This window comes from Elephantulus edwardii, unplaced genomic scaffold (genome assembly GCF_000299155.1).
Source record: "Elephantulus edwardii isolate Elephantulus edwardi_28Jun2011 unplaced genomic scaffold, EleEdw1.0 scaffold00082, whole genome shotgun sequence".
NCBI lineage: Eukaryota > Metazoa > Chordata > Mammalia > Macroscelidea > Macroscelididae > Elephantulus > Elephantulus edwardii.
In genome coordinates, this window is record NW_006399832.1 from 970431 (window position 1) to 987614 (window position 17184).

The 17184-nt window shown below is 37.1% G+C and overlaps 1 protein-coding gene across 1 annotated transcript in view; it reads left to right on the top strand.

Moving 5' to 3' along the window:
• Positions 1-17184, top strand: part of AGGF1 (angiogenic factor with G patch and FHA domains 1) — a 39007-nt gene that overhangs the window by 8168 nt on the left and 13655 nt on the right. The window contains exons 4-8 of the mRNA XM_006889833.1: positions 1106-1270; positions 3592-3777; positions 6120-6450; positions 7087-7195; positions 11262-11313. Coding sequence (XP_006889895.1) covers positions 1106-1270; positions 3592-3777; positions 6120-6450; positions 7087-7195; positions 11262-11313 — 843 coding nt within the window. The remainder of the gene's footprint in view (positions 1-1105; positions 1271-3591; positions 3778-6119; positions 6451-7086; positions 7196-11261; positions 11314-17184) is intronic.

Consider the following 17184-nt stretch of genomic DNA (forward strand, 5'->3'; position numbering starts at 1 on the left):
ACCCATTTTGAAAAATATTTCATGGATTCCTTATTTTTCAATGCAGTGTAGTATTCCATTGTGTGAGTATACCACAGCTTCTCTATTCATTCATTTGTTGATGGGCACTTAGGTTGTTTCCAACTCCTTGCTATTGTGAACAAAGCCGCGATAAACATGGGTGTGCATATATCTGCTTGGATGTGAGTTATGGTCTCTTTGGGGTATATTCCCAGCACTGGAATTGCTGGGTTAAATGGTATCTCTATTTGCAACTTTTTGAGAAAGCGCCATACCTGCTTCCACAGTGGTTGCACCATTTTACACTCCCACTAACAGTGAATAAGGGTTCCAGTTTCTCCATAACCTAACCCAAACCATTTTAATGCTAACCTTTTTTAATGTCTCTTTGATATCACATGCGATTGTTCAATCAAATTTCTATAATGGTTTTTTAATTTTTTTTTTACACTTTTTTAAAAATCAGAATCCCAATAAATCCCAGAGTGTTAACTGGTCATTGTGTGCTGAATTCTCATGGCCCTTGAGTGGGAACCTCCACTGGCTTTAAATCACACATGAGACTTCTTGTCTTCTTGTGGAGTCACTGGTGGGTTTGAGCCACCAGCAAGGTGCAACACTTAACCTGCACAGCTGCCTATGGACCTTATGGACTATGCCCCTCAAAGCTGCTTAGACCTTTAGCTTGCTTCTCCTCTCTTAAAATGTTTTTGTTTCTCCTTTTTGAACACTTAAGTACTGAACTGCTTCCTTTTGAGGATTTAATTAGTGAACATTAATTATTGAATTGTCTAGATCATTTGTCCTATAAAATTTTCAGGGTTTTTAATTTTGTGCTTTGGTTTTCTCGGGTATCATACATTGACTTTTGAATAATTGCCACTTACTAGCTTTTATTGCTTTCAAAAATGGACCAAAAAGAAATTATTAGCCTATACTAGTTAAAAAAATGGATCTACGTGTAACCAGTAGCCATCCTTTGTTCCATTGTGGATATTGAACTCTTATTTAAGAATAGTTTTTTAAGTCTGTTGTTTTGAATTCTAACTTTTAAGCTAATATACAGAAGCTTTTGTCTCATTTCTCATGACTCTGTCTTTTTTAGGAGTCAGCATCTGTGTTAGCAACAGAAGATACTTCCTTACAAGGTTCATCATTAGCTGAAAGTTTGAGAGCAGCAGCAGAAGCTGCTGTGTCACAGACTGGATTTAGTTATGATGAAAATACTGGATTATATTTTGACCATAGTACTGGCTTCTACTATGATTCTGTAAGTATTGCAGAACTTTTGATGCTTTGTGGTTATATAGCTGATTGCATAATACTGAATATGAAGTCCTAAGCACATGAAGAAAAGCAAAAACCTATTACTTAAAAATTAATGTGAGTCAAAGGAAAAAATTTTAAGATAATTTGTGATACTGTACCTCTAAATCTTTATTAAATAGAGTAAATTGTCAATTGTGATTATTCTAGATTAGTATTTTTGAATAGTTTATTCAAGTTTTGGAGCCGTGGTGGCCTCAGTGGTTAAGTGCTTTGATATAAACCCACACAATTGTTTCACAGAGGGATGGCTTTTGTAAAGATGTCTTTGCACAGCTGGACAACTTAGGAGACACTAAGGGGTAAATCTACTCTTTCCCATGGGTTCACTGCCTTGCAGTCAACTTTACAGCTTAGAGAAAGGTTTTTGGTTGGTTCGGAATACTTTTTAATATATAAAGTAGCCTATTAAGATGCTAAGGTGCTCTCTTAATAAAAGCATGTAACTAACTTCATTATTTTAAGAGTAATAAAAGATTTTAAAACTTAGTTCTTTTTATCTAACTTAAAGTGAAATTTTTCATCCTAGGCGCTGGGTGAGAATTTTAAAATTTATTTTAAAAATTGTTACTTAATATATTTGCTGCTCCAGAGGGAGTCTTTCTCTTGAATTCTCGGTAGTATGTGTTTTATATGTCAGTGTTTTATATTCTATAATTTTTAATATTTCTTAATCTGTTCACAGTGGTTTAACATAGAATCAGAAATATAATGTATCACTAAGAACTAGAAAATAAAGTTCTTGATTTATGATGCAGTGTTACAGCTGTTAAAATCTTAATGTTTAGTTGGATTTTATTCAAGATATGGTAATAATGATGAACTCACACGCACACATAACTTCAAAGGTGCAGGAATATGATCTTTAGGAAGTGGCAGCTTAGAGTGCTCCAAAATTGTGCAAACCGTTTGCTATTCCAGCTAATGGAAGTGTTGTTACTTGATCTAGGAAACATCATTGCACTAAACATTTCAGCTAAAACAAGGTATTTCTTTAGCTTTCAATCTGCACTTGGTAAACTCTGATGATTATGTTTATGTGCCATCTTCGCTAGCCTGGTTCTCAGTGGTTGGCTGCTATTACCTAATGATTCACCATTTTTTATCTGATGTAGAATAGCCACTTTGTTGAAAGTATAGTTTCTTTGAGGATATTGCTTGAATCCAGTACATAAAAATGTTCTGGAAAAATCTCAAGCTTTTAGTCCTCTGTACAACACATCGTTCTCTGACCGCCAGTTCTTGGGATGTGAGCCAGCAGCCTGCCATCTTACCTGCCAGTTTTTGAATCATTGCCCCCTGCAAAAATTTGAGTGAGAAGAAATCTCCAGTCTGACACTTGAGCCACAGATTTGGAACTTGCCAGCCACCACAGTTACATGAGTCATCTCCTTAAAATACCTCTCCTTTTTTTTTGTGGGTTTTTTTTGTTGTTGTTGGGGTTTTTTTTTGTTTGGTTTTTTTTGTGTGAGTTACCGTCAAATCAGATCTGACTGGTACAGGAGGAGATTGTCCCTCCTTTTCCCGGCAGAGCATCTGGTGGATTCGAACTGTGTGCCTCTGGGAGTGTAGTTGCAACTCCTTGCCACTAGGCCACCAGAGCTCCCCTAAAATACCTCTTCTATGGACGTGTGATAAGCAAGGACTAGTCCCTGGAAAAGGACATCATGTTTGATAAAGACAAAGAATTAGCAAATAAGACTCAATGGGATGGACTGACAACGGTGGTCTCAAGCATAGCAACAATCATGAGGATGGAACAGGAACAGGCAGTTTTATGTTATAGAGAGTTGACTGCAGTACATAACAACAGCATGTGTGTATACCATGGACTGCTAGGAAAATTAACAAGTTTGTCCTAGAGAAGGTGAAGCCAGGCTGCTCCTTTGAGGCAAGGATTCTGAAGCTTCGTCTGACATACTTGGACATGTTGCCAAGAAGGGACCAGTCCTTGGAGGGGGATGTCATGCTTGGGAGGGTAGAGGGACAATGCAGGAGAGGAAGACCCTGGATAAGATGGATTGATTCAGTGACTGGGGTAATGTGGACAGGTGTATCGAAAACAGTGTCATTGACATAGAATAGAGCAGAGTTTAGGGCTATTGTACATAGGGTTGTTATGAGTTGCAGGCGACTTGACGGCACACAACAACAACAACAAAAGTTCTATATTTGAATGTGACTTTTTTAAGGTTTGGTTTTTTTTTTTTTTCATTTTATTTCATCATACATGATTAAAACTTACTGTTTTCTTGATTTTAAAAGGAAAATCAACTATATTATGATCCTTCTACTGGAATTTATTACTACTGTGATGTGGAAAGTGGTCGCTATCAGTTTCATTCTCGAGTAGATTTGCAAACTTACCAAACTTCTAGCACAAAACATGGTAAAGATAAAAAATTGAAGAAGAAAAGAAAGGATATAGATTCTATAATAAATGAAGAAAAGGTAATGCCTATTTTTTTTAATTATACATTGATAATAGCATAAGTCAATTTTTAAAAAAGTATTCATATTGGTTTGCTTATAAAGTTCATATACATTGCACACTATTCTTCATTCACATTGTGTTTCATACAGTCATTCCCATGCATTATGTTTTATAAAGTTAAATACTATTGGACTATGCCCACCATTACCCTGTTTTTTCAGGTTCCTGCTGGATTTTTCCCATTTTCTTTACTGCCTCCCTTCACTCACCAAAGTTGCAACCTTGTGGTTTCGCCCCCACCCATCCTTACCTCTCTACTCCCACCCTTTCCCCCCTTGGATCCCAGTGCATGTTTTACTAGTTTTCCTTCTATTTTTACAGTAATGGTCTTATGTAGTATTTGTTTGTCCTTAAGAGACTGCTCAGCATTCTGCTCTCCATTCTCACCCAACTTAGGTAGTACTTTTTGAAATTGTTGTTTCTGAGTGCTACATAGTATAAGTCTAAATAATTTATTTTCTTTTAAAGAGATCCAATAAAATGGTCCATCAAAATATCCCTATCAAAGTTAGCTTTAGTGGTGGCAAACATGGACTTTTTCACAAGTCACAGTCACTAGAATGAAGACATTTGTTAAAATTGAAAAGAAAGCATTTTTTTAAATTATTATTAAATTTTATTAGTTTTAATGAACATTTACAGGGATTTTGGGTTTTCATTCCTTCATTGCTGCACCATTCTCTCTACCCTCCTCCCCAGTTTGTTCTTCTTCCCCGCCATCCGAATGTCTATTTTAATTGTCCAGTTGCCACAGTGCTTGTCAAAGTCAGTTCTGATTAATCTCCTTTGTCGGTGTGTCCTTTGCCATTCCCTATCACTCCTCCCTGAGAGAGACTTCACCCTGATTCATAAGGGAAAGGGGATGGCGTATTCTCTTAGCTACTTCCCAACACCATAGTTCAAAGGATCAATAATTTTTCTGTCTTCCTTACTCATTGTTCAGCTTTCAAATGCATGGGAAGAAATTTAAGAAGTAACCTATTAGCAAACTCTAAAAATATTTGTTGTTGACCAGTATAGGTTAAAATAACATTGGTAAAGTCTTCTTTGGAAAACACATTGCTTATAGATATCAATAACGAAAAATTATTCATGTTCTTGGGTTAGAAACTCTGAATTCTAACAGTTTCATGTTTTAAAAATCCAAATAAGAGAAAAATAAAATTGCTGAATATAAACTGTTTTTTCACCCATTGATCAGTTTAGATTTTTGGAAAATAAAATGTCACAATGTACAAGTATCTTGATGTTTCATGTTAGTTGTATACAATTAAGTGAAAGATGAATTAATTTGCTTTTGAATAAAAATTTATGTTTTAAGATTTTGTTGGCATTCTACAGTAAACATTACATTACAGTACAGTACATTAATAGCAAAAGTAAATTCTACATTGCACTACAAGATTGGTTTGGGAACTATAAAGCAAAGACCAGTGTTAATCAGATTATATCAAACATAGGTTATATTTTGTCTTAGCCTCTAAAAGGTGTTGTTCTAGGTTTCGTGAGTATGCAAGTAATTGTTTATTTTGGGGTATGTTGAATTGTTCTATTAGATTACCATTTAGTAAATTATTTTACTGTTCAATCCCTTGGTGATAGAAAGGATTAATGTGCCCAGCTCCTAACTAAAACGTAATTGTGAGCCCATCAAGAGGCATATTAGAAGAAAGATCTGATAATCTGTTTCTAAAACATTCTGCTCTGACACATAGTGTCATTTTGAGGTGAACTTCTTTTGGTGGCAACTGATACTGGTTTATTTCAGTACTTGAGTATTGTAAATATTAATATAGCTTTAAAAAATGTTGTACTCTGGTTGGTAAGGCATTCTAGCTGTTTTCACTTGGGAGGGGTATCATGTAGCTGCAGTCAGATGTCAGCTGGGGCTGCTGTCCTCTGAAGGCACAAGTATACCGCATCTCCAAGGTGACTCCAGAAGGTATCTAACAGCTGATGTTGCTTATTGCTGGAAGTCCAGTTGGACTCATCAGTCAGCCTCTGAAGTATCTCATAGTAACCTGGCAGAAGCAACCTAACTTTTCCTAACTTAGCCCAGGATGCTGTATAGCATTATTTCAGCCCAGTGAGTTACTAAGATCTGTTGGCCCACCAGGCTTAGTAAGGTCAAGATATAGACCCATGGGAGGAGTTTCAGGGAATTTGTGAAAATGTTTTAAAATCACTTCTATTATTTTATGTCCAAAACATTTTCCACTTATTCACTATAATATTTAAAATGAAATGTAAGATGATGACATTTTTCCCCCGTCCTACTTGCCTGCCCACTGCTTTCCAGGCTTTGAACTTAGAAGATCAAAATGCATCCAGCATTGAACATATAAGCTACAGTGAAGGAGAAGTTGTTGCAAATGTGAAAAAGAAGTCCAGAAGAGACATTCATTACAAAAATAATTCTCAGAAAGTCACTGATTCAGTTAGTGGAAATACCCCAGAATTGCCTTTTAATGAAAATACCTATAATTTGACATCATTTAAAGATGAGAAAATCACAGACAGTGATAGTGAGCCAGAAGAAGGTGAAATTACAGACTCTCAGACTGAGGACAGTTCTGAGGAAGATATTACCAGTGAAGACAGTGTAACTGCAGACGACACAGAAGAAGATGGTAAGTAAGCAAACAAACTCATGTTGACTTGGGACCCTCTTATAGCTGACCCTCCATTGGATTTTCAAGCCTGCAGATTACGTGGGAGAGGATTGCCCATATTTTTCCCTCTTAGTGGCTGGTGGATTCAAAACACTGACCTTTAGATTAGCAGCCAAGTACTTTAACTCTATACCAGTAGAGCTCTGTTGGGAAGAGGTTAGTTTTCTTTAAAAAGTAAAATGAAGTCAGCTACATAGATATTATGGTAAATACATTTTTCCCTTTGACAACAAAAAGACACAATTTTTAAACAGAATTTTATGTTATAATATAAAGCTTTGAACTTTCTTTTTCACCTTTTATGAAGAATAGATTCACTTTTTCTAACAAAATGATAAAGCATTGACCAAAACTGTTGCAATGTTGTCTTACTCCTTTTGAATACCTTAGCAGAATTTAAGTTTGTTTTACTTAGAATTAATATTTTTGTTCAGTTCTTCCACCTAAATCCTCTAACAGAATGTCCCTAGTCATTCTGAAATGGTAAAAACAAAACAAAAATCCAACATCTCTATTAGAAAATTTTCCCCAAAACCTCTTAATTATTTTTCAGCCTAAATTTTAACTAGTATTTACCTACTTTTCTCCTGACAGATGAAAAAATTTGGCCTCCATGTATCAGAGTAATCGTTATTAGATCACCAGTGTTACAGACAGGATCACTTTTTATTATTACAGCTGTAAATCCTGCTACAATTGGAAGGTAAAAATGATTACTACTGTTACCATTAATTTGAAGAGACTTTATTGAGTATCTGTTTGTCAAGCTTTGTTAAATGTGCTGGGGATATTAAGAAGAAGAAGGCAAAATATGTGCCCATAAGAAGCACAAGTGAGGGCTAGAGAGTCAGGAAATTGAGTAATTACTGTGTGAAAGCATTGTGCTCATGGACTCATCTGTTAAGAGTCAGGGATTGGTAGTTTGTTAACAGCTGACTGGGAAGCCTACATGATGATGGAGCAACATCTTGAAGGTTAACGTCCTTTCTAAGCAGAAAGAGCTTGGAAAAGTACAATGACACAAAAATGTGTCCTGAGTTGTTGTTATTAGATGCTGTTGAATCAGCTGTGACTCATAGGAACCCCATGATCAACAGATCCAAATCTTGCTCTGTCCTGTGCTATTGTCACTATCTGTTTCATTCACAGAGATTGTTTCAGTCACTATGTCAATCCATCTTTTTTTTTTATGTCAATCCATCTTGTTGAGGAGCTTCCTCTCTTTCTTTCGCTAACTTCCAATTCTCTGCCTTTCCAGCATGTCTCTTTCCATAACTGACTCCTGAGAGCATGCCCCCAGCATGTGTGTTGAGGTTCCACAAAACATCCTTGCCTCTGAGGAGTGCTGTGGCTACATTTCCTCAAAGGCAGTCAGTCCATGGTATATTTAGTACTCTTCACCAACACCATAATTCAAAGGCATAAATTCTTCATCCTTATTCTTTGTCCAACTTTTAGATGCAGTTGAAAAGACTGTTGCTTGGATCAGACCCACCTTGCTCTTTAAACTGATACCCTTGTTTTTTAGCATTTCCATGCTGTCTTTGAGAGAAGATTGCCCAGTGCAGTACATCTTTTGATGTCTTGACTGCTGTTAACCATAGGTGTTGATTGTGATTCCAAATTAAATGAAATTGTTGACAGCTTGAGTTGTTTCTCCATCTATCTTAATATTGCCGATTGGTCCAGTAATGAGGATTTTTGTTTTCTTGTTGTTGAGATGTAACTCATATGGAAGGCTATAGTCTTTGAACTTCTTTGGTCAGTGCTTCAAGTCTTCACTTTGAGCAGGCAAGGTTGAGTCATCTGCTACTATTTGTTGATGAGTCTTCCTCCAATTCTGATGCCATGATCTTCATAGAGTCAAGTATCTTGGATTATTTGTTCAGCATACAAATTTAATAGAAATGGAGAAAAGGTGTAACCCTGATGCATACATTTCCTGATTTTAAACAGTATGTTATTGTTGTGTATCATCAAATCAGAACTGACCCATAACTGACCCTCCAGTGGGTTTTCAGAGGCAGTTAATTGTATGGGGAAAAAATGCCCATCCTTTTAGTGAAATGTGTGCCTTCAGGATTGCAGCTCAGCTTCTTGCCGCTAGAGTACCCTCTCAGTATTTCCTTGTTCTGTTAAGACAACTGCTTTTTGGTCTGTGTCCATGTTTTGCAGGAGCACAGTTAGGTGTTCTGGGATCTCACTTTTTTCAGTGTTATGCATAATTTACTATGATCCACACAGTTGAGATAGGAAACTGCAAATAGTTTAATGTGACTGGAATCTCTCTCATACTAAAAAAAGTAGCATTAGGCATAGATTGTAAAAGGCCTCTTGTGCCATCTGAAGAACATAGATTTTATCATTAAACCATTAGAATGTTTTTTTTTTTTAACTGAAGAATGACAATTACTTTAAAAACCATCTCACTTCAGTTGGGATATGTATCATCTATTTTCTGTATTTTTATCTTTGTGAAGGAGACTTAAAATTTTATCAGTTTCAGCTTCTCTGAATTTCAGATCTACTGTATAAAGGCTAATAAAAGTTTTCATGTAAGTCTACAGTCAACCTATACTGTAGATAGCTATTGTTTTTTTATATTGGAATTTTGATTCAAGGAGAAATATGCTTCCATCTCCTTTTTTGAAGCCTTTCCTTTTATTACTTCTTAGCTAGTCACAATAGTAATGATTTTGCTGCTAAAAGCTGTTGTTTCTCTTATTCTATCCCTATTGCCATCATCTTAGTTCAGCCCTTCTAGCTTTCTAATTGGATTCTTGTAGTAATTTAACTGGCCTCTTGTCTTCATTTCCCTTTGATTTCTTCATCTCGTATTGTGCAGCCACATTTCTCTTGGTATAAGCACAGCCCTTAGTGTTTTCTGTTGAGAACCATTCAGCGATTTTCCATTGCTTGATGTGTGTTTTCTAACTTCTTACCAAGCTTCTCTCCAAACTCTGCTTTCATTCTCACTCTCTACACTTTTATCATCTGTGTTAGAGATCAGCAAACTTTCTTTAAAGGGCTCGGTAGACAGTATGTAAAGAATAGTGTGTCCATGCCCCCAGAAAGATTTGTTTATAAAAATTGGTTGGGCATAGTTTGAAAAAGAGGTGCTAGTTTGTCGGCCTCTTATTTACTTCACATCAGCTACAGGTCTGTTGTACTACTTAGCTTTCCCCACATCAGGTCCCATGTTGTACTATGTCTGTATCTATTCATAGCATTTCTCCTGCTCAGAATCTCTTTCCTTAGCGGTGTCTCCCAAACTCCTATATAATATTACACTCATCCTTCAATCCTCAGCTCTTTATGTTACCTTTTTTCAGTCTACGAGTCAGAAGTAACACCTAATTTCTGCTCTGTGAGGACAGGGAGTTCTGGTAGCCTAGTGGCAAGAAACTGTACTGCAATCCCGAAGGTGTGGGGTTCTAAGCCAACAGCTGCTCTGTGGAGAATGATGGACAGTCTTGTATGATTAACTGCCTCTGAAAACCTGCAGGAGAGTCAGCTATAGTTTGGTTCGACTCTGGTACACAACAACAACAATGTGAGGATACCATTATCTGCTTCATAATGTTGATAAATTTTAAGCAACCTGAGAAGCCTAGTAAAGTGTTTTGTTGGGTCATAGGCTCTGATTTAATGATTTCATTCTTTGCCTTCTTTATTTCCTCTCAATTCTTAAAACATAGGACAGGGTTCAGATCTGTTGTTCATAAGGTTGTACTTGACAGCACCTACCAAGAACTTCAAACACCATCCCTATACCTTTTATAAAGGGATCATTCATTGCATTATTTATCTAATTTGTCATATCCTTCCAGTGAATTATGTTTCTTAAGCATTTACTGTGATGCATCATACTTAACTGTATAGGAAAAAAAAAAACCAATGACATCTTTGTTTTTCTCACGCAAAAATAAAAAAAAAATTATTCTTAAGCCATTCAGAAAATACTTTTGTCACTTGGTTTTACAAGTCTAACTAGTGTATGTCTTTATAGCTCCAAAATGGAAACCTGCCTATGTGGAGATAAAACCTTGGTGATACCTTCCACAGAGAGTTTATGACTTTGTCACATTTCATTCTTTCCTTTTAAGGTTTAAATTAACTGACAAAACTGCAATCTTTTCCTCTTTGTATCTTACAACTAGCTTGATAGAGGGTTGTTGTTGCTGTTATGTGCAGTTGAGTTGGAACCAACTCATAGATGACTCTCTAGTAGTCTGTCAGAGGCTGTAAATTGCACAGGAGATTGTCCATCTTTCTCCCTAGGAGAAACTGGTGGATTCAAACTGACTACCTTTGGTTGGCAGCACAACTCTGTACCCACCATGCAATCAGAGCCTTTAATTTTAAGTAGGATAATTACTTTTCTCTCACTGGAAAGATACACCTAATCTATGCTTAAGTAAAATTCTGTGCAATATCTTCATTTTAAATTCTTCAAGAACACTAATGTTCTTTTCATATGTAGTAATAAAAATAGGGACATATTTAAGAGATCTGAAAGAAATATTTAAGTGATGCAAAGCATGTTTTGTGTACACTAGTTGCTGATTAGACTAAGGTAGGTGGAACATCCCTTCAGAAAGGAAAATAATAGTACAATTAAGGAAACAGAATAATCTATAACTGGGAAACTTGCCACATACGGTAGGGAGACTCACATTTTAATGTTATTTTTAAAAATTCTTTGTCATTCTAGAAATCCTTCCTTTTTTATATGCTAAAAAATTTTTTTAAACAATTTAATTCTGCAGAGAAAAAGATATGGAACATACTCTTAGAATACCTGAAGTTGGTGTCAGTAAGGTAAGTCCGGTTTTTCCGATAACCTCTTGGTCTCTATTTTAAAATCCTTTTTACAGCAAAAAAGTTATGGAATTTTCTTCTCTCATTTAACAGAAATGTTGATACTTAGTTAAAGTAATGCAGATTTGTTCTTCAGTGCTTGAGAATATTTTTTACTCCAACTCAACAGGAGTAAAAAATGCAGAAAAACTATCAGAGTAGCAGTTATAGTTGTTATGTGTCATTAACTTGACCAAGACTCTTAGCCACCCTATGTACAACAGCTCTGAGGTGTGCCCTGTCCTGAGCCTATCTCACTGACATCGACACACCTACCCCCATTACCATGTCAGTCCATCTCATCTGCAGCCTTCCTCTCCTGCATTGTCCCTCATCCTTCCAAGCATGATGTCCTTCTCCAAGTACTTGTCCCTCTTGGCCACGTGCCCAAAGTATATGAGACGGAGCTTCGAAATTTCTGCTTCTAAGGAGAAACTTGCAAAGACAGACCTGTTCTCTTGATGGTCCATGGTATGTTCAGTATTCTTCTCTGGCACCACAACTCAAAAGGCATCAATTTTTCTTCTCTCATCCTTAGTCATTGTCAGCTCTGTGATGCATAGCAAGTAATTGTGAAGACCGTGGCCCAGATCAGGAACACCTTAGTCCCTAGACTGACATCATTACTTTTTAGCACTTTGGAGAGGTCCCGGACAGCAGACTTCCTAATGAATTCATCTGATTTCTTGACTGCTGATGCCAAGAGTGTTGATTGTGGAGCTGAGCAAGTTGAAATTGTTGCCACAACCTCTTTTAAATCCAGTTTATATTTCTGATAGTTCTCTGTCAGTGTACTGTTTCAGTTGTTTATGGATAATCTTCAGGATTGTGTGTGTCATATTAGTGATATTGTTTGCTAATTTCCACACTCTGTCAGGTCATCCTTTTTTTTTTTTTTAAATTTATATTTTTTTTTAGGTCATCCTCTTTTGGAATGGGAATAAGTATGGATCTCTTCCAGTTAGTTGGCCAGGTAGTTGTCCTTCTTATTACTTGGCATAATCTGGTGAGCATGTCCAGGGCAGCATCTGTTTGTTGAAATATGTCAGTTTGTATCCTATCAATTCCTGGGGCCTTGTGTTTTGCTACATCCTTCAGAGAAGCTTGAACTTACTCCTTCATCACCATTGCCTCTTGATTTGTTTCATAAAATTCTTCTGTGTCAGCCAGTTTTGTTTGGTACAATAACTCTGTGTTCTTCTTTTCTCTTTAACACTTCCTGGATCATTCTTTGTTCATTGTTGTTCAAGGCCTCAAACTTGTTCCTGAGATGATTTTTAAATTTATGTGGGATAGACTGAAAGTCAAATTTTGGTTCCTGTGGATTTGTTTTAACCTTCTTTAGCTGAGGTAGAACTTGCATATGAGTAGTTGATGGTATGTTCCACAATCAGCACCTGGCCTCGTTTTCAGAGTTGATATTATCTATTGAGATTCTTTCCCCAGATGTAATCTATCTCATTCCTGTGCATCCCATCAGGTGAGATCCACGTGTATGTGTCTGCATTTTTGTCTCTTGGTAGTGGTAATGAACCACGAACCAGAAAGCCGCGGCACGTGAGCCACCGTGCTCCACCGGCGAGCTACATCTCCAGACCCTGCATTTTTGTCTCTTATATGAGGTATTTGCAATGAATAAATCATTGATTGTACACAATTCTATCTCCAGCCTCATATTTGTTACCAAGTCCATCCATGTTTTCCAGTACTGATCCTTCTTCCCTATTCCTGAATTTGAATTCCAGTCACCCCATATGGTTAATGCATGTCGATTGCGTATTTGATCAATTTCTTACTTCAAGAGTTGGTAGAAATCATCTATTTCCTCCTCTTTGGCTCTGGTTGTTGGCATATGCTTTAATAATAGTGGGCCTGTGGCTTACAATAGAACATTGTATTTCAAGATGGATCTAGAAATGACCTTTTAACTATGAAAGCAACTCCGTTTTTCCTCACCTTCTCATCTCTGGCATTTGACTATCTGATTCAGAATGTCCTATGCCAGTCCATCTCATTTTGCCAACAATATATGTGCTATCAGTATATTTGCTATCAATATATGTACATTTCTTTTCTTTCTTAACAGTCCCAAGTTTTCCTGCATTTATGCTTCTCACATTCCACTTTACAGTCTTTAGTGTCTGCTTACAACTGTTCCTTGTCATTTGTGTTTCCAAACTAGAGGGTTCAGCCTCAGGTGCCACATCTGCTAGTTTTCCTCTAAGTGTACTCTGTTGTACATAATGGAATTCGAATGCTTGTTATTTCAGAAGTGGGTGGCCAGTTCTTCTTCTTAGTCTGTCTTCATTTGGATACTCTGTTTTAGAACAATGTAACAGACAAGCTTTTTTTCCCTTTTTCATTTTTTATTAGTTTATTAACAAAATTTGAATACATTGTTTTTCACACCAGAATCTTCCAATTTTCCTCAGCCCCCCCAGCCATCAAATTGTACAACTCCATGATTAATCCCCCCCACACAACTTCATCCCTCTGCTTCCACCCCTTGGATCCTCATACTCATTCTACAATAATGGTTTTATATAATATTTATCCTTGTAGAACTGAGTTTACTCAGCATAATGCTCTCCTAATACCACGACCCCTTCTAAACCCAGACTGGACTTCTGGCAGTTCTCTGCTGATGTACTGTTCCAGTCGTTTTTGGATAATCTTCAGTAGAATCTTGCTTGCATGTGAAATCAATGATATTCTGTAGTTTCCACATTCAGTTGGGTCACCCTTCTTTGGGATGGGAACAAATATCGATCTCTTCCAGTCAGTTGCCCAAGAGGTTGTTCTCCAGATTTCTTGGCACGACTTGGTGAGCACATCCAGGGCAGCATCTGATAGCTGAAATATGTCAATTGGTATACCATCTATTCCTGGGGCCTTATTTTTTGCTATTTCCTTCAAAGCAGCTTGAACTTCTGCCTTCATCACCATAGGCTCTGGCTCAAATGCTATTTCATTAAATTCTTCTGTATCTGCCAATTCCTTTCGATACAATGACTCAGTATATTCCTTCCATCTTCTTATGATACCTCCTGGATCATTTAACATTCTGCCTAAAGCATCCTTGATTATAGCACCTCTAGATTTGAATCTGTTCTTCAGTTCCTTGAGCTTAAGAAATGCTGAACGAGTTCTACCCTTTTGATTTTATGACTCTAGCTCCTCACACATTTCATTGTAATATTTTGCTTTGTCATTCCTTGCTGCCTTTTGGAATCTTCTGTTTAGCCTCCTTAGTGTATTGAATTCTTCCTTGTGCTTTGGCTTCTCTACATTCCGGTGCAATCTTCAGAGTTTCTTCTGACATCCATTTTGGTCTTTTCTTTAGGGATATTGTAGCTGATGTTAGATGGATCTAAGCTGAAAGCAGAGAATACGAGAAGAATGTCTATCTGTGTTTCATTGATTATGCAAAGGCATTTGACTGTGTGAATCATAACAAACTGTGGCTGACTCTGAGAAGAATGGGAATCCCAGAACATTTAATCGTGCTAATGCGAAACCTATACTTGGACCAAGAGGCAGTCGTCAGAACAGAGCAGGGCAACACTGCATGGTTCAAAATTGGGAAGGGTGTATGCCAAGGATGTGTCCTATCTCCATACCTTTTCAACCTATATGCAGAGCAGATTATCCGAGAGGCTGGACTCTATGAGGAGAAGCATGGCGTTAGGAGTGGTGGAAGATCTATCAACAATTTGCGTTATGCAGATGACACAACCCTGCTTGCTGAAACTGAGGAGGACCTCGTGTACTTAACTGCAGAGGGTCAAGGACTGCAGCCTTCAGTATGGACTGAGGTGCAAAGTCAAGAAGACAAAGATTCTCACCACAGAACCATCAGGATGGATGGCGAAGAGATTGAGATTGTTCACAGCTTCAGTTTGCTCAGCTCCACAGTCAACACTCTTGGCACCAGCAGCCAGGAATTAAAAAACGTATTGCGATGGGAAAGTCTGCTATTAGGGACCTCTCTAAAGTACTCAAGAGCAAAGGTGTCTCTCTGGAGACTAAGGTGCGCCTGATACAGGCCATGGTTTTTGCAATCACTTGTTATGCATCAGAGAGTTGGACAGTGACTAGGGAGGATAGAAGGAGAATTGACGCCTTTGAGCTGTGGTGCTGGAGAAGAGTATTGAATGTACCATGGACTGCCAAGACAACAAGCAGATTCATCCTAGAGAGGGTTAAACCAGGCTACTCCTTGGAGGCAAGGATTCTGGGGCTTCGTCTGACATACTTTGGGCATATTGTAAGAAGAGACAGGTCTTTGGAGAGGGACATCATGCTTGGTAGGGTGGAGGGACAGCGCAGGAGGGAAAGACCCTCTATGAGGTGGATTGATTTAGTAATTGGGGTAATCGGGATGGGTGTGTCAGAGCCAATGCGATTGGCACAGTATAGAGCAGGGCTTAGGACTGTTGTACATAGGGTCGCTATGAGTCGCAAATGACTCGACGGCACATAACAACAACAACAACAAGGCTCTCCAGTCCCCCCAGAGTTAGGTAGTAATTTTCAAAATCATTGCTCCTGAGTGTTGTGTAGTATTCCATTGTAAGAACATACAGACAAGCAGATGAAAGACACTTCTCCCTTACAGAAGGAACCAGGGGAATTGTATTACCAGGGTAGTGACCATTCAATAAATATTTATGAAGTATAATTAATGTTCTAAATACTTTGCATTTAAAAAATAAATCAGGCCTGGATTTGAACTATTATTTTACGAAATTCATAGATGGTTACTTTGATCTTTGAGTATATTATAACCCAGGAATTATATTCCTTACAGTCTATCTTCTAGTAAACAAGGCTCTTGTCTACAGCTTTTTCAGTTTTCAGAGTAAACAGTTACAACATAACTTAAAATTATAACGAAACAAAAGATTTAGCTACTGGGGTTATTTATATTTCATATTTCTCTTTTTTCTATGCTATATACATACTCTCTGGTTTTCTCATTCGCTTCTCTTCTCTTTTGTTTTCTTTTATTCCTTCATCATTCCTATTTTGTTCCCACTTAATAGAGTTCTAATACAAACCTAAAACACATTTCCTTTGATTTTGGTCTTTTAAGAATGAACATTTCCCCTCATTATTAGTTTGAAAAGTGAAATATTGCCACTTTTACCCCTCTAGTCCTGGAAAGGAAATTCTTTATTAACTGTAGCCAAATAGCCAGTGGTCAATAATATATGTAAAAAGTTGTTGGTATTCATAGTAATCAGGGAAATGCACATTAAAATTACAGTGATGAGATTTCATTTCACAGCCAGTAGATTGTTAAAAGTTAAATATTTGACAATACAGAGTACTGGTTAATGAAACAAAGAACAGGAAGGCTTTGCATGGACTGTTGGTGAGAATGTAAATTGGGAGTTAATTTACATTGGGAATGTACAACCACTTTGGAAAGTAATATAGCTGTATCTAGTTAAGTTTTAGATTTGTATATACTGTCACTTACCGTTTTCATTACTTAGTTTATACTCCTGAGGAATACTTAGCCAGACATAGGGAGATATATAAATAAGAATGCTTGGTTATAGCACCATTTGAAAAATTATTTTTTTAAATAATACAACCTTGGAAAAAGTCTGAATGTTACAATCTGTAGAATAGATTGTGACATGTTCATATTATAAATTACTGTTCAGCAAAATGAACAAGTGCAGTGCACAGTAATGTGAATCTCACAACATAACCTAATGTAATAGACATTTCTCAAAACTCACTCAACATCATAGTTAAAATTTATGGCCTATTACTGTATGTAACTTAGATTTCAGTAAAAATTCACATAATAGGACATCT